Source organism: Phoca vitulina, unplaced genomic scaffold (genome assembly GCF_004348235.1).
Source record: "Phoca vitulina isolate PV1807 unplaced genomic scaffold, GSC_HSeal_1.0 scaffold16, whole genome shotgun sequence".
NCBI lineage: Eukaryota > Metazoa > Chordata > Mammalia > Carnivora > Phocidae > Phoca > Phoca vitulina.
Window position 1 is genome coordinate 6,808,675 of NW_022589719.1, and position 18,932 is coordinate 6,827,606.

Genomic DNA, 18,932 nt, shown 5'->3' on the forward strand with positions numbered 1-18,932 from the left:
CTTTCTTTCTTTCTTTCTTTCTTTCTTTCTTTCTTTCTTTCTTTCTTCCTTCCTTCCTTCCTTCCTTCCTTCCTTCTTTCTTTCTTTTCTTTCTTTCTTTCTTTCTTTCTTTCTTTCTTTCTTTCTTTCTTGATCTATGTTATGAAGAATGAGTAGGAATTTACCTGGTACAGAGGACAAGAGAGGGGAACCACATATGTGAAGGATGGAGATGCATGGCTGCCTGGAGAAATGAAAGAATGCTAGAATATATAGATTGAGGCATGTACAGAATGCCCAAAGGGAGGTTGCTGAATTTGCTAGAGGCCAGAACACATGGGTTTTGGCAAGGCTACTTAAATGATTTCTTAAGAGCAATGAGAAAGCATTAAAGAGATTTACATGATGAGAGATTTTATTTGTTTGCTTCATATTAGTTTCAGGGGTGGTTGTGTGGATAACAGATTTCTGGACCAAGGAAAAGAAGGAGTGAGAGATACACTCAGAGTTGATTTCAGTAGTCTGTGCCCAAGAGGACAGAGGTTTGAAGCACGTTTGCAGCAGGGTAGAGATGGAAAGAAATGGATGGACTTGAAAGATAACTGGGAGGTCAAATCAACACAACTTGTGAATAATTGAATACAGATGATAAGGAAGTGGGGAAATTAAGGATAATCATCTGGGTCTGGCTTATACAAACATGAGGGTTTTTTTTTTCGTAAATTTAGTGACAGTAAATAAATTTGGGGGAACTGAGATGCTAGAATGCTGAGAAAAAAGAAAAGAACTAGGAAAGAATGATAGATTCCAGACATTCATGGAGAAAGGAGTTTTAAGAGCTAGATGATGGTCAAAGAGTGAGGTGGGCAAGGCAGAGTTTGTGGAGGATAAATCTCACAGCAGAACTCAGGACAGAGTGATGAGGGAAGAGGTTAGTGTGCTGGTTATCAAAACTGGATCCTCTGTAGAATCCCTTGGGGAATTTGAAAACAAACAAACAAACGCCAATGTCCTAGCACCCAAGGATTCTGAATAAATTGAAGTCTGGGTTGGGATCCAGTCTTAAATATTTTTCTGAAAGCTCTGACAGGAATTCTAAAGTACAATTCTAGTTGAGAACACGTGGGCAAGAGGAAAGGAGGCGAGAAAGAGGCTCCTGGAGTAATCCAGGTATAGAATCCCTGAGGATCACAGTGAGGTGGAATGAGCAAATTGGGAAAGATTAAACGAAGTGATATAAAAAAAAATGCTTTGAAAATGAATAAGCACTATGAAAATGGAAGGATGTGGTATTTTTAACATTGAAAAATAGAATTGTCATCCCCAGTTACTCCTCCAGAGTGTCAAGAACTTCTGCGAAAAGATGACAGGTTTCATCTTTATCTTGAGAAGAAAGAAGACGTTGGGGTTGTCCCACCATTTCTTTTGTAATTAGAATGCAATTTGATAAATAGACATTAAAGTCCCTGCCTGAGGCATTGTATTTGTATATTGTGTTCACATCCTGACTTGAGGAATAATCAGTATTTACCTCCTACCTCCCAAGTAATAGTATTGTGATTTTCTCTAAAGACATTACGCCTTCTAAACCCAAGTCACAACATCAGATTTTAGTGATATGAAGACCAAATGTCACAGAGCTCAGTTTTCAGCAGCTACTTGCTATTGGTTATGCAAAAATATGCAAAAGCCTTATGCATATTTTTGAACTTCAGCTAGACATGAGGCAAGAGAACAAACCACTTTATCAAATGTACATCAAAAGACAGATTATAGGGGCCTCTGGGTGGCTCAGTTGTTAAGCGCCTGCCTGCAGCTCAGGTCATGATCCCAGGGTCTTGGGATGGAGCCCCGCGTTGGGCTCTCTGTTCAGCGGGAAGCCTGCTTCTCCCTCTCCCACTCCCCCTGCTTGTGTTCCTTCTCTAGCTTTGTCTCTCTGTGTCAAATAAATAAATAAAATATTCAAAAAAAAAAGACAGATTATAGTCACCATGAAAATTTCTCTGACTCTATAACTTCTTCATACTGTGAGACACCCCCCGCAAAACACACACACTGACCTATAACCCTGATCGAGCAGTGTCACTGATGTATTTAATCAGTCTGTGTTGTTTGAAATCTAATGTTTACTTCACTAGATTGCAAGCCCCTGAATGGCAGGAATCACTTATTGTTTTAATCTCTTCCACCGTTTATCTTAGATACCCAACCATCCTCAGGATGTTAAAGAAACTGCAGCATGAGCAACACGTGTTGGACAAATAAGCCACCATTGGAGTGGGATCCGAAAGCCTGTAGCCTGGCTAGAGAGAGGAAAGATGGGACAGAGGTGCTGTAAGGGATTAGATGGGCGGATTGACTCACATCATGAAAGATTTCCAACACTAGGCTAAGAGGCTTATACTTTATCCTGGGAACAATAGGAAGTGAGAAGAGAATTGGGTCAGTTAAGTGGCATGAAGTGATAGGTGATTAAGATTAATCTTCCAGAAGCACGCAGAGTGGAGAGAAGCACTGAAACCAATTAAGAGGTAGCAAATTTAGTTCATTTTAGCTTATTGCGATTATGACAATATCCAGACTTGTGTCTGACATTACTTTTCGTTTCTGTTTGTGCCTTCTCTATTTTTATCCTCTTCTCTTGCTTAAATCACTTGAGGTTTTGTTTTGTCTTGTTTTAATTCCCTTTTTCCACTTTGACAGTTTATTTAAATGGGTCCCCTTGAAATTTTGCTACAGATTTTTAAGTTAGAGTCTAAATTTAAAGAATATCTTAATCCTCAACAATTCAAAGATGATAAAATTGTCAACTCTGATTACTGTCTTCTTGATTTACATGCTATTGTTGTCCAAATGAGGGTTATTCTTTTTCTTAATCCCAAAATTACATATAATAATAATAAGTAGAAGTAGCAGTAGTATATTATATTATAAATTATAAAATATAATTAGGTATGTATGTTATACTATACTATACTATAAAATTATTTTTTTATCATCGAGCACCAAAAATTGTTTGACTAGACTTACTAAATGTTAACTCTTTTATTTTCTTATCATTACTTCTTCTATCCAAAACTGGATCATTTTCTTTCTTCCCAAAGTACTTCCTCTAGGTTTTTCTCAGGGAAAGATAGATTAGTGGTAAATTCTCTTGGTTCTTGACAGTTCCTAAAAGTTAGTATTGCTGAATACACAATTTTAGGTTGACAGTTGTTTTCCATCAATGCTTTGAAGATATTATTTCACTGTTTCTGCCTTCCATTATTGTTGCTAAGAAGGCTGCCTTCAGTGTCCCTGGCAATGTGTCTAGTCATCCTTGTATGGATAGATGCTTTGGAGCAACTAATCTGTCACATATGGCCAGACATATAAGGAGCAGGAGCTTATTTTTAACCTAGGTAAGAGACGTGTGTCTGGAATAGAGCTATGGTAGTGAGAATGGAACGGAAAAAAAAAAAAAAAAAAGACAAAACTCTGTAGTGCAAAAGAAATGGTGGAAATTGTGTGTATGAAAAAGACATTTTTAAATTGTATATTTCATGATCTATGTTCAAAGAGTATCTGATATGCACACAATACCAAAATATCTGGATGGTCTGCTCAATGATAATATAAGATTACTTTGTTTTCCTCTATAGAGGAGGAAAGAAAATCCAGCTTTCTGAAAACCAGTGCCATATTTTTAACTGGTTACTTACAGCCTCTGTCTATGGATGCCAAGGGTTCAGAAGAATAAAGCTTCCCATTGCAAAGCATGATAAATAATAGGTGCTCAATGAATGTTTGTTGAACTAAACAGATTTTAACAATTACATAAGTACGTTGCCAATACCACCCAGATTCCTTGATGAAAAACTGAGCATGTGTTAAGCCAAATGGTACTGTAATCCAAGCTTATCCATAAATAAGAAAAAACAACAAGCTGTGGAATCCTCAAGTTTACAAAATACCAGCCATCCTTGATCATTCATATATGCATCATGCATTTCTCAATCACTAGACAATGAAGTGTATGCTATCTAGGGTTCATAATTACTGTTAACAGGCACATTGTTTTCTTGGCAGTTGCACATGGTCACTTATCCTCTTAGCAAGAAGGGATTTCTTCCATGAAATCTTTTCTTTGCCATGGCTTTCTCAAATGAGCCCAGAACCCAATTCTGCTAATGGCACTGAAAGAATTTTAAATAAAAGAACAGCACCTTCCTCAGGAAACTGTGACAGAGAAGCCAGCAAATTTCTCTTTAATTTTGGAATAGCAATTTCTGCTATAATTAGATGTCCTGTTGTTGGAGGTTTGCCCTTATCCCATATTAGGAGATGGTGCTAAATACTTTGTCACAGTTAGATACATACCAGGGTACAGTAGAATGTGCAAACAATTCCTGTTGCAAACACAGAGCCCCAGAGATCAAACCCAGTCACTAGAAAAGAAGAAAAAATATTGAAAGTTTCTCTGAGACAAGTAGAAGATCAAGGTTTATGAGAAAAAAGTCACAATATTTTTGTCAGTGTTCTTTGTGGGCAAATGGAAATCAAATTAAAATTTTCTCTTATTACATTCACCTCTGATAAAGATTGTTTTATTACAGTGTTATACTTCAACTCAGTCTATAATTTTTAGGTAATGTTAAAAGCCAAATCTTTCCTCCTAAAATTCTGTAGCTTCTGGTCTTTGCACCAACTGTTTGTTTGCTTTTTCTTAACGAAGTTAGTCTGAGTACTTTGAAACCACCTAAACATCAGCCCTGAATAAATGTGTCTCAATATAAGCGCAGAGCATGATTAAATTGAATATTGAAGACTTCTAATATTATAGGTATTATTATGAAATTTATTCTAATCTTTTTTTAACTCTTGTTTCTCGGATTCTATTCCCTCAAAAAGGTCAAGTATAAGTTTTTTTTTTATTATTATGTTATGTTAATCACCATACATTACATCATTAGTTTTTGATGTAGTGTTCCATGATTCATTGTTTGTGTATAACACCCAGTGCTCCATGCAGAACGTGCCCTCTTTAATACCCATCACCAGGCTAACCCATACTCCCACCTCCCTCCCCTCTAGAACCCTCAGTTTGTTTCTTAGAGTCCATAGTCTCTCATAGTTCGTCTCCCCCTCCGATTTCCCCCTCTTCATTCTTCCCCTCCTGCTATCTTCTTCTTTTTCTTTTTTTTTAACATATAATGTATTATTTGTTTCAGAGGTACAGGTCTGTGATTCAACAGTCTTACATAATTCACAGCGCTCACCATAGTACATACCCTCCCCAATGTCTATAAGTTTTAAAATAATTACTACGAGTACCTTTTACTCCTGTATTCAGATTATCGACTTCATGAAATCCCTGAGACAGGATCATACGTTATAAACGTCTTTAGTGGTTGTGTGTATGCAATACCAAAACTGCCATCATTTCAGAAAAACAGAACAAACAACCAAATGACAATCAAACTGGGTGTTTGAAACCTTGTGGGCAAATCAAGTAATTAATTATTTACCTTCTTTTCTCTCTCTCTCTTTTTTTTTTAGATTTTATTTAAATTCAAGTTAGTTAACATATAGTATATTATTATTTTCAGGGGTAGAATTTAATGATTCATCAGTTACATATTACACCCAGCGCTATTTTCAATGTTTGATTTTTGGAGCTCTCTATCATGATGACTACAGTAATTAGAGCCCCCTAACAGCAGGAATGTCTCCCCAACAAGATGGATATATATTTCTCAAGGTGAGAATGTAAGCAGACAAAAGATGAAGAGTATCCAAGGGAGTATCAGTGACTCACCTTGATTGAGCGCTAGCGCAGGTGCATACACCACCACTCCTGTGTAGAGAATCTGGTGGGGAAGCAAGAGTCAAGTGAACAGTGTGAAAAGTGACACGGAAGGGAAAGCTGCCTCAAAGTTTCCTTATTGACCTTAGAGGGGTATTTCCCTCATCATGTCACTAAACATGTCATTGGCAACCGCTCTAATCTTGAAATCGTTGATTACTGTCATTAGTGTGCAAAGCAGTTAATAAGCATTTGATGGAGGAAGAGCATTGGACTTTTAAGACTGCTGTGAATTTTGAGACTTTATGGCTAGATATGGGGTATTTCTGAAGGAAACAAAGATAGGCTTCAAGGTAAGGTTTTGGTTCAACCTTTCTCTACCCACCCCCCGCCCCCATGCATATGTCACAATGACTCAACCTCATCTCAGCACGCCGCTGAAATACGGATTTTCAAATAGAGACAGTACAGCACAGGGAAGACGAACACGGGTGATCTACTTCATGAGTACATCTTTGGACTCCCAGGGTTGCAGCCACTATGCTGAGGGAAGTAGGTGCAGTCTCATTTTTATTTTAAATGGGATTTCACCATTTAGAGATTCCTGTGAGGGTTTTAGGAGGCAAAAGTGTAGGAGCAGGTCAGGGAGCACTGCTTTCCTCCTTTTTTCTCTCTTAAATCCTTCAGTCAGTGAGTGGGAGTTTTGATTAAGAAAGAGAAGAAGGTTATTTTCCAGCAGAAAGTATATTGTGAGTTGTAGGAAGCATACCAACAGTGTGCCACAGGCGACCCTGGGGGACAGCATGAAGGCACCCAGAGCTAGGGAGCAGGAGAGGAGTCCCAAAGGGGAGATGGGAGTATTGTCTTAAAATGACTTTCAACAAAATGGACATTTCTGGTTCAATGCAGTTAACTAGTGAAAACCAGTTACTGAACCATTTCATATCCAAAGCAATGTGTTTTTAATGCTATTTTTTTCCTTTGTGGTTTATAATATACATTTGTTTTTTATTTATTATTTGGATGAATATACGGGGTCCGTACAATGTGGGTAACTTTCAATGTAATCACACATTCCGAAAGTGCTATCCTTGGAAGAAAGTGCTAGCTCTGTCCCTTGGTTGCATTCATTGCCCTCCCCCCACCGAGTAAACAAACCCATATCTTGTCACCCCACACTTTCCACATCTGTAGCAGCCCTTCCCCCTTACCGTCTGCACAATATAGATGACAGTGGCCGCATAGCGCACTGGTTTATTGAATCGTAGTTGTAAGTACTAGAAACAACAGAGAGAAGGACAAGCAAAGAGTCAGTGAGTTATTTACATAAGAGCTGCTAAGAAGGTTCTTCTTTCTTGTATTCCTTTATGTTTAGTGCTTTGGATTTATAATATGATTTTATGCTATATATACTCGAGAGAACCAGAAAAATATGGATTGTTTGAAGTCAAAGAAATATCAGAGCTCCATTAAAGCTCAATTCTTGCTTAAGGTTCTCATGATAGAGAAAATAAATGCTTTTTATTTTTAAATTTTTATTTTTTGAATGAAAATCCAGGTTCTCTAGCTTTCTACCCAGGGGTCTTCTTACTGACTATACTGAAGCCACTGTTTCCTTTTATATCCCATTCCCCCCAGTTTAGCCCAGATGACTCTTTCCCTCTTTCCCAGGTGACTCCCTCTAATTCCAGTCCTTGCCCATCCATCCCATCAACCACACATCGGCCACATTGGTTCTCCTAGAGCAAGGCTCTAATCATGTTGCTCTTTTTCTTAAAATCTTCAATGACTCTCTATCATTGACAAAGTCCACACTTGATATTCTCTACTGTCTGATCTATACCCTTCCTATGTCACACCACTAGCCCTCCCATTATTAATTCTCCACATAAAATCACTGTGTGTTTTTCAATCAACATGCTTTGTACTTCTCAGACTTTTGTTTTCTTTGCCCTGCTCAACCCTTACCCTGAGAAAATAACTATCTTATTCGTAGACCCTCCTTCTTCAGACGATAGATTTAGTACACTGTGAGTTAGGAGATAGTCCAGGGGGTGTGTGACTGAGGGCACCAGATATAAGGAAAATATTCTTAAAGAGGTATAAAGAAGTCAGTGAGGAGTCAAGTGTCAGATGTCGTAGGATGGAAAATGATGCAAAACTCTTGCGGTGAGGACAGCTTAGGTTCAAATCAGACACCTTTGGAGAGATTCATTTAATGCACTAAACAATGGCTTTCTTTTCTAAAATTGGTGCTTATAAGGCTCCAGTGACATAGTATATGATAATGCCAAGTACAAGCACAAGAATATAGTGGGATCTTAGTGACTGTAATAGTCACTGTGAGTGCAATGCCTGAGCTTACTGGCACTCACTATTCCAGTACAAGCTGATGGCTTCTAAATGCACCTGTGATCATTTGCTTAAGGGCTTTATTTCAGCCCTTGCACGGGGCGGACTAGAAGTGCCTGGGGGTGTTATCATTGGCTGAAAGCCAGTGACCAAAGGGAGTTAGACAAAAAATATTCAGGCTTCTTTGCCGGTCAGGAAGGACAACCCTGAGACATGATCTGTGTCTTCCAGAGGTCCCCAGTGAGACTGAACATCAATTGCTCACAGTAGTAATCTGTTCAAAAACATACCTTTTATTGGCTTCATTTCCTTCCATATTTTAATTGCCACTTACCTACCAATGTTAAATGAAATACTTCCCCCAAAATGATTTGCATTCAAATCCTTGTCTCAGGGTTTGCTTCTGGGGGAACACAACTTAAACCAAATATAATGTAAGTGATGACTTTAAAAATGCTTGTGTAAAAAGTTGTGTCTTGCTGATGGGAACTTTTTTTCCCCGTGACATAAAAGAACTCAAGACAGCCTCCTGGAGGATGAGGCCAGGTGTGATATAAACAAGTTGTCTCATCTCAGTTCCTCTAGACCTACCAGCCGCTAGCTAATGCATTAGCTGATGGCAGTCATATACAAGGCCACAGTGAGACCAGGAGCAGAACCTTTTTACTGGACCCTACTGAGCCCACACCAAATTGCTGACCCATAGAATTGTGAGCAAATAAAATTGCTGTTCTAAGAAATTTTGGGGGGCAGGGAGGGTGATATGTTACACAACAATACATAAGTAATATAAAAATTGATACCAGGAGTGGAGAAATGTTGTAACAAAGCCCCAGAATAATCTGGAATTGGCTTTGGGGCTGGGTGGCACCTGAGGTTTGGGAAAGCAAAGGGGAAATTATTCCCCAAAAATGGAAAGATAATGAGGTAACTGCTATAGGAATCTTCACAAAGTCAAGGGTTTTAACATCTCAATTTAGTTCCACTAAATTCAGCCAATTCAGTCCAACTGGAGAGGCAGTATTGAGAAAAAGATATGTGAAAAAAAATAAAAGAAGTGGATCAGAAGTAAGACTCCCTGAATTTTAGTTTGAGCTTTGCCGCTAGCTCACTGTGACCTAAGCCTTTGGTTTCTCATCCATGAAACAAGAGAGACAATTCCAACTGTGTAATAATCCACCTGAAAGAATGTATTTACCCAGCCTTTCAATTACTCCCTCCCTCACTCAATGGTCCTCTTGCGTGTGTATTTATCTATCACTACAGTCAGAAGTAAAAATGGAAGTTCAACCACAGAGTCGCATGCTTCATGCCTGCATTTGAAAAAATTGCACAGATAACATTTCCCATCATTGTATTTGATTATTTTCAAAACCCCAGGCCTAATAGAGCCACATTCTTTTCCATCTTGGTGAATAATAAGTCCACTTCTCATGTTGGTTCAAACTCAAATAACATGGATCCATTCTTTACTCCTCTCTTTCTCTCACTCCCCACATCTACTTCATACAAGAATCCTGGTGCCCACATCCCACTCTCAAAATAGAGCCACTTGCATCATCTCCTCTGTAGCTATTGTAATACCATCAGCTCTCGTCTGGGCTACAGCAGGAGGCTCCTAACTAGACCCCCTGCGACAGCAGTCAAAACCCCAGACTCATTGCCAACAGCCAGCTAGAGCAACACTCAAGATGCAGATCACATCATGTCACTCCTCTGCCCAAACACTGTCATGACCCACCTCATGGAGAGTAGAAGTCAATCCTTACAATGTCCTAAAGGCTTTATAACATTGGCTCAAACCTTCTCAGACCCTGAATATCCATCTTAAATAAAACATTTTGTAGCATCATTTACTGTGCTGAAATAATATTCGATAATGACATCTTATGCACATCTAATTTCTGAAAGCTTAAATCACTACAACACCACAAATATAATTTTTTTATTATTTATTTATTTATTTATTTGACAGAGAGATAGAGAGCACAAGTAGGCAGAGAGGCAGGCAGAGGGAGAGGGAGAAGCAGACTCCCCACCGAGCAGGGAGCCCGATGTGGGGCTCGATCCCAGGCCCCTGGGATCATGACCCGAGCTGAAGGCAGCCACTTAACTGACTGAGCCACCCAGGTGCCCCCACCACAAATATAATTTAAAGGAGAAATAAAAGGAAAGAAACGTACCCCCCACAGTATGTCATCTGTAATGTTTAGAAACCACCATAAAAGATGATATTAAAAAACAGTAGCCTGTGCATTATTATAATGAAAAAATTTGGATTAAAGAGAACTAAGTAATTCAGAAGCCGTTTAGTTTAAGAAGTCCAAGAAAAATGAGAAAGCAGGCAGACACCAGCCTACAAACGAGTGCTAAGGGTGAATAAGAACAGACTAGATTTATTAGTGTGTGCTGTGAGGAAGAAGGCAATAACTAATGACAAACCATCCAAGTGGAGATAATGAAGCTGTATGACACTGCAAATGAGCTGAGCCTAATCTATAACGTGAGGGGAAGAATGATCCCTCATGCTTCGACATGGGACAGGCTGGTGATAAATTTGTGCAGATGGCACATCTTGGTCTTGAAATCCCACTGTATATCAAAGCATTTAAATCAGTTGGCTATGTTAGTCACCATACAATACATCATTAGTTTTTGATGTAGTGATCCACGATTCATTGATTTCACATAACATAACATAATTAAATTAAATTAAATTCACACATCCCTTCTGCCACATTCTATTGGTCAAAGCAAGTCACAAAGCCATCCCAGATTCAAGGGGTAGGAAAATAAACTCCACTTCTTTCAGTCCTTAGTACTTTAAAAGACCCTGGAATGAACATCTAGGAATGGATAATAGGGAATGGAGGATGAATAAAGAAACATAATACATTCAAGCTTCTCTATAGAGCTCAAGTAGTATAAATGTGGGGACAGTAACCACACCAACAACAATAATGATAAATAATAATATAAAATTCTTATGTGGCATTTACCATTTGTCAGGTTCTGTTAAAAGTATTTGCATGTAATACCTCAGTTACTCCTCACAGACATCCGGTGAGATGGTTGCTTTTATTATCACTATTCCACATATGTGGAAATCAGGCACAGAGAAGTTAAGCAGTTTTCCCAGTCATGCCACTAATGGGTGGCCGTGTTGGCATTTAAAGCCAAATAGTCAGGAGGTCATGCTTTTAATCCTTGTGCCTTCTGCCAATTCTTATAAAGCAAAAGGAAATCCCCAAATCGCCTCTTAAGTACTTTACACAATCTGAAGTCCTTATTATTAGGGTACTAAAAATTAAAAAATATGTAGAGGGCAACAAACTTTATAAATTAAATTCAATGAAACCCTTACATTTCCTATAACTGTATTAACTTAACAATTAAAAGGCAGTCTCAAATCTCCTCAGTTACATATTTGCAATTGGTTTAATGCAGTAACTGAACCGCTTTACTAAAACCAGTTACAACGAAGTGGGTATTGAATAGCACATCTGGAATAGATTGCTCAGTAAATGTTTCAATAACTTCAAGACAATGTTTTTATTCCATTTTAATTTGGGGGAAATAGACTAATTTATAGTGTGTGTGTATAACTTCTTATTTTAAAAAGTTAACATTATTGGGTACCTGGGTGGCTCAGGTGGTTAAGCGGCTGCCTTCGGCTCAGGTCATGATCCCAGGGTCCTGGGATCAAGCTCATGTGTTGGGCTCCCTGCTTAGCATGGAGTCTTCTTCTCCCTCTTCCTTTGCCCCACCCCCCAGCTCATGCTCTCTCTCTCAAATAAATAAATAAAATCTTTTAAAAAAAAAGTTAACATTATTATGTAGCAAAGTACTACTAATTTCTATTTGCAGTAGGTTTTGAACATGAGGGCATTAAAAAATCACTAAGCACGTGGTGGTACAATTATTCATTGCTTATCATGTGCCTTACATACTGCAAGACACCTGGTGTCCCTGCTCATGCCCCCTAAACTCCAGTAGTGCCCCCCACTCATTTTGACAACCAAATTACCCTATAAATATTCAAAGCCCCCTGTGTCTGACACCTCACCCACTGGAACTGCTACTCCATCGAGTGGGGCCCCCCCACCTCTTTGATCTCATCTCTTGCCTTTCTCCCCTTGGCTCACTCTTCTCCAAGCACACTGATTTCTTTGCTGTCCTTCAAACATGCTGATCACATTCCCCTTTTAGGGCCTTCGCATCTGTGGTTACTTTAGCTTGGGATGTTCTTCCCTCCTATGGTGCAATTGCTTGCTTTATCCGGGTCCCCAATTAAATGCCCAATTATCCCTGAAGTCTCACCTAACCACCCCATATGAATTGTTGGCATTCTCCACCTGAAGCAGAACTACATTCTACCTTATCTTATTTACTTTTTCTCTATTGCATTTAGTAGGGCAGGATAGCATTGTGATTCAGCATGCCATCTCCAAAGTTAGACAGCTCAGGTTTGTAAAACGGCCACTTGTTAGCTGTGTGACATTGGGCAAGTTACTTAACTCTATGTGCCTCATGTTTCTAGTCTGTTAAATGGGGATGATAATAATAGAACCTATCGAAGAGGGTGATTTGAGGGTCAAATGATTTAATCATGTGAAGTAGCTAGAGCAGTGTTCAGCACAAAGTCAAAGAGCGAACACTTCTCTGTTAAGATTGTCTTACATGGTATGTTTCTCGATCACCTTCTCTGCTACAAAGTAAGTCCCATGACAGCAGGGGTTTGGTTTAATACTTTATCTTCAGGGTCTAGAGTGTTCCCAGAACATAGAAGATGCTTAATGAGTATCGAATGGATTATGGAATTAGTTGTAAAAATGATTTTCCACATTTGGGTAGTTTATTTTTTTTAATAATTTAAAAAGCTCTTTTACACTTAACTAAAATTCCACGAAAGAAGGGAGGTATTATTTTCTGCGTCGAAACCTGAGCTGATAAATGCTTAGTAACTTGTACAAAGTCATCCTATTATTAAGCAGTGGACTTTGAAATCGAACTCCCATTTTCTGACTCTTCTCTTTCTCTCTCTGTCTTCCTCGCTCTAGCAGTTACTGACGCAATTCTTTTTAAAATGCCAGCAATGCATCTGGGAGTCTAACCTTAATAGCTGAATGGAAAAACCTAGGATATATTTATGTTTTCAGAAGTACACTAATGAGCAGCGAGGATATGTGCATATATATTGTAGGACTACCATAAATTGAGCCGTTTCCCCTTGAATTATGTCCCAGACAATAGCTGTTGCATTACCTAATTCCAGTCACCTACTTTTGGTAGGGAGGGGAGTTTGACGTTGGATATTTGATTATGATTATCTGCAGAATCACAAGTTTTAAAACCTTCTTTAAAGTGTTCCTTTGCCGAAGTGGCTTTTGAAGTCCAGAGTAATCCTTTATAATCATTTAGTTTACAGAATTAAAAAAAAAAAAAAGAGGTCTGTTAAGAGTCCTCTGCTGTGACTTGGTAGGGATGGTGTTGGATAAGGAAAATAAACACCTTTCTCATAGAAACTGATTTATGATCATGCTTAAATATTGGACATGCAAATTCACTTTTTAACCTGCTATTTTTCTTGAGAAGTATTGCAAAATCATGCCTCATTTTGTTTTCATCAACATAAACTCCATATATGTATCATTTAGCAATTCCCCCCCATTAAAATGTTTTCTAATTTTTTAAAAACATTACCATTTCTCCACTGATAGGAATAACCAATATTAAAGTACTCAGCTCTAGTATGTGACGGAAAGGGATAAAGACGAAATGGGTTCTCAGTAGGCCTTATCTACTATACAATCGTGACTAAGCCATTTATCTCAGTCTCAGTTTTCTTATCTGGAAAATGATAATATTTACAGTGTATGTTCTGCTTGCTTTTCAGAAGACTGATGTGAATAATACAAATATTAACTTCAGCTCTCTTTCATTGAGAATCTCTTACAAGTCAGACAATGCATTAGGTGTTTACAAATAGGTTCTCATTTAATCATTGAGATACGCTTGTGGGATTAGCTCCATATTTTCATTCTACAGATAGAAAAACTGTTCTGTGTGTCCAAAGATAAGCTTTTCCCAATAACAACGAAATGTGTTTTTTTGTTGTTTTTTTTTTAAGATTTTATTTATTTATTTGACAGAGAGAGACACAGCAAGAGAGAGAACACAAGCAGGGGCAGTGGGAGAGGGAGAAGCAGGCTTCCCGCAGAGCAGGGAACCTGATGTGGGGCTCGATCCCAAGACCCTGGGATCATGACCTGAGCTGAAGGCAGATGCTTAACGACTGAGCCACCCAGGCGCCCAGAACGAAATGTGTTTTTACCGTGAAGCGTCATCTTCCCGAAAATAAATGTGCTTCTCAACTAGCCCGTGTTATTAAGACGATGTATATTATTAGAGAGAGGGGGAAAAAATGTCCAAGTGGAGAGAAAATAGCAACTCTTTCCAAAGTGAAGAAACAGAGAAGAGTTGTCTTACCTCGTAAGTGCTGGTGATGCCGGATCTGTAGAACACGGGGACAAAGAGTTCTGACGTGAGGATGATGACAAGTGCATATGCGATAAAGAAGAGCACGAAGGACGCCCCAAAGCGGTACACCTCGGAGGGGGCCCCCAGGACAGTGACAGCTGACATGAAGCTGGCTGTGAGAGACAACGCTACAGGGCCAAAGCTCATTTGCCTTCCCCCAACCAGGAACTCCCTTGAAGTTGCCTTTTTCCTCTCCTTAATAGCAAAGAACACCCCAATTCCAGAGGAAATGACAAAGAGGGCTGCAAATACAACATAATCCCAAACTGTGAAGCTCTTCGCCTCCATGCTGGGAACTATGGCACCAGAGAGTTGCTTTCAACCAGATCTCAGGGAGAAGTTGTTTCCAAAAGCAAAGCTCAGGGCAGTAGATGTTTTGCCAAGAGAAGAGACTGTGATTTTGGGAAGAGAATGATGACCACAGGCACTTCAGTGGATCTTCAGACACCAAGTTGTACTCGGGGAAGACCTCAGAAGTTGACGACAAAGAAGAATCTGGTAGTGGTATTGGTACCAACAGATGAGAATTTGAAATCTGACCCGGCCAGGAGCTCTCTGTTCCCCTACTAAAGCATGTGCCAGAGAAGGAATTCAGATTTGTTCTGAAATTAATAACCATGGGGGTGGAATGGACTTGCCAGATAACATGCTCTTTTATCTTCTAGATTTTTTTGATTTAAGGTTAAACATTACTGAGGAAAAAATGGAAGTGATACAAGTTGACCATCTCAGCATTTTTAATTAGTAAAATGGAATCTGCAATATGCAACATCACCCTCAGGGGTGTCTTTTACCTGAATAAGGGAGGGTGGGGGAGGGGTATCTGTAATTTTCCGAGGCTGCGGGTGTGGAAGGAAAAGAGCAAAGGACTGCCAATCAAGAGACCTTTGCTCAAGTTGGCTCAGTTGTAAGCAAGCTGTGTAATTGTTGGCAAATCATTTAACCTTTCTGAGCTTCAGCTGGAACATGGGGGTAAAAAGACCTTAACTGGTTATTAGAGTCTTTAAGTGTCTCAAACTATCTACCCTCTTTTCTCTGATCTGTAAAATGAAAGTTACTAATATCTACCCATTGGCTATTATTGGTGTTTAGAGCAGAGCACTCCTGAACATAATAGTTGATTCTCTCTCGACTCAGAAAATGGATTCACCAATAATTAATAAACCATCTGTAGTCCTCTATTTTATCTCCCAGTCTCTCCTTCATTTTGATATTTACAACACTTGCACTCGGAGGCTAAGTCAGAGTTAGTACTAGGACAAATGAGAAAAGGAAGGTGAAAATCCACTTATAGATTGCTGTTTCTGCTCTTGTTAGAGGGTCAATTGTCCTGAAATATCCCCACTAAGCTTTTGGGGGACAATTTCTCTATTGTTCTCTATTGTTCATACTTCTCCTCTTTCTCAATGACCTTCCCTGAGACTTAGCTCTACAAAGCCTGGTTATTCCATGAGATCTAGTTCCTGTCTCCTCTGCTCTGTGGAGGCTTCCTTGACTCACACCTGCCCTCTCCACCCCAGCTCCTGTGGGAAGCAGCCTCCCTTGGTACTCACTTTGAACTCTGAGAGTATCCTCCGCTATTTTAAAGAAGCTATATGTATGTGTCTGTATGAGTCAGTCAGCTGTTGTAGACGACCAGCTTCTGGAAGATAGAGGCACAAGGCCTGGTCCATAGTGATCAAGAAATAGTAGCCATTGTAGAAAATAAGGAAATTGGGTGCCTGGGTGGCTCAGGCAATTAAGCATCTGCTTTCAGCTCAGGTCATGATCTCAGGGTCCTGGAACTGAGCCCTGCATCAGGCTCCTGCTCAGCAGGGAGTCTGCTTCTCCCTCTCCCTCTGCTCCTCGCCCCCATGTGTGTTTGCTCTCTCTCTCTCTCGAATAAATAAATAAAAAGTCTTTAAAAAAATAAGGAAATAATCAAAAAAGCAAAAGAAGAAAATATATATTATTCAATATGCCCCAAACCAGAAACATTTTTGTCAAACAGAGGAAATTCTAATTTTGCTTTTGACATCTGGATAACTGAACACATCTTTGATTTTTTGTTTAATCTGGATACTGTCTTCACTCCCTACTTTGCTCCATGGATTTGAATTAGGCCACAGGAAGCTCTGATGGCCAAGATACACTTTTAGTCACAAATAAATATGCAAAGACTCTGCCAGGAACTATCTGTGTCTTGTTGTTAAAATTCCTCTCGTAAATTTGCAGACTTGATATGATCCATGTTAATGGGAAACTAGGCCTTTAATATTTTTATTTTAACCTAGGCTTTTAATTATTTTTATCATTCAGTATTATAATTATATAATGGGGTTTTGTTTGTAACAGTCTCAGCAGAAAATCAGAACTCTGGCTTTCAGAGACTTGACTACCTTATGCTTTAATATTAACACCAACTAAGTGTTAATATTCAATCCACAAGGCATGTGAACAACTTGTTCCGGTCAGGAGAATATTTGTTCAAAACATTATCATTATATCCATGAGGTCCCGGGTTAAATACCAGAAGCTTGCAGCTGACGAATCTATGAGTACTGCTGTTTTTAATGAACCACTGTCAAGACACAGTATTGTCTACATAACTTCCATTAGTCTTAGATTTTAAAACCATGAGGAAGTAGAGTGGTTAATGATTTGGTATGTGAAGGATGCTTCATGCCTCTCATAATAAAATATTCCTTGCTCTCAACATTTTGCTGACTATAAGGCACAGCATCAATTTATTAAGTTAATTCTCAGTTATTTCCCATTTAAAAAAAAATCTTTTTTTCCCTTCGGTAGCATTCAATGTCTTCAAACTGTCTTCCTCTTTCCCAGAGAAACTCACTCTATGCAAGATTCATGATGATTACAAGGCATAGAATCAAGTTATTCATAACTTTTCAGGGAAAACAACAGAACCAGCACATTCAATGGCTATATCAATTATTTTTTAAAAGATTTATTTATTTATTTATTTATTTATTTATTTATTTGAGAGAGAGAGCAGGGGAAGGGGCAGAGGGAGAGAGAGATAAGCATACTGCCTGCGGAGTGGGGAGCCTGACATGGGGTTTGATCCCAGGTCCCTGAGATCATGACCTGAGCCAAAGTCAAGAGTCAGACGCTTAACTGACTGAGCCCACCAGGTGCCTCAATGACTATATCAATTAGAAGGCACATCCCTATATCATAAATATTAACATGGAAGGAAGGGGGAAATGTACTTCTTTGATCTGGAGAAACCCCAGTATCTCCTGAACCCTTTTGCAGGTGCTCCAAATGCAAACATTTGCACCTTATTCCTTAGTGTCAGGTGGGAAACTTTGTTAGATGGTAAGACATCATCACCTGCTCCCCCTAACACACACACACACACACACACACACACACACACACACACACTCTCCCCTAATGAGGCTCCATTATCCAATTACCCACTGCCTAATAGGTTAGAATTGTTGTTGTTATCAGTAATAGTCTCCTTAGTGTAAAATAGTTCTGCACTTTGTTTGGAGCAAGTTCTAATGGGAGAAAGGAGAGAGTTTGAGAACACTGAATACTACCAAAGGGAGGAAAGGGTAAAGAAACTGGCAAGATTAGACATCTGGAGGAATAGTATTGGAGACTCGGCATAGGAATGAAGACAAGAAAACAGTACAAGAATCTGTCTTGTGGCAGAGACATTTCTCAAAACTAGTGAGAATTTCTCAAAACCAGTGTAAGGAGAACCAAAGGGGTCCTAACAATGAAAATAATTAATATTAAATGTTAAAATTGTTAGAATTTTTCCAGCTTTATTGAGATATAAGTGACATATAACATTGTATAAGATTAAGATGTATAATGTGATGATTTTATACACTTACATATTGCAAAATGGTTACCACGAAAGTGTTAGTTGACTGCATAATTCCCCATAATTACCTTTTTGGGGGGTGGGGAGTGAGAACATTCAAGATCTATTCTCTTAGCATCTTTTAGGTATATAATGCCATATTGCTAACTATAGTCATCATGTTGTACATTTGGTCCCCAGATAAATGTTAAATTTTTGTCATGTTGTACTGGAGTGTAATACCCTTCTGTATTTCAACCTTTATGGAAAAGCTGCTACATCACTGGGGTTATATTGGTGTATATTCATCATTACACTAAAGGGAAAAGAGGTTGTGATCACCTTTGGGTTCAAAATGCAGAAGGAGAAAGGAAAACTATTGAAGGAAGTATGACACATAGGGGAGACTGAGAACCCAGAACCCAGAAGAAACAAAAAGTGGAGAAAGACCTC

The 18,932-nt window shown here is 38.9% G+C and overlaps 1 protein-coding gene across 1 annotated transcript in view; it reads right to left on the reverse strand.

The window, feature by feature from the left end:
- The window catches only part of SLC5A12 (solute carrier family 5 member 12), a 45,381-nt gene extending 30,437 nt beyond the window's left edge, over positions 1 to 14,944 (reverse strand). Inside the window, exons 1-4 of the mRNA XM_032415103.1 lie at positions 14,606 to 14,944; positions 6,976 to 7,041; positions 5,777 to 5,828; positions 4,339 to 4,406 (exon numbers count right to left, since the gene is read on the reverse strand). Coding sequence (XP_032270994.1) covers positions 4,339 to 4,406; positions 5,777 to 5,828; positions 6,976 to 7,041; positions 14,606 to 14,944 — 525 coding nt within the window. The remainder of the gene's footprint in view (positions 1 to 4,338; positions 4,407 to 5,776; positions 5,829 to 6,975; positions 7,042 to 14,605) is intronic.
- Between the last annotated feature and the right edge of the window lie 3,988 nt (positions 14,945 to 18,932).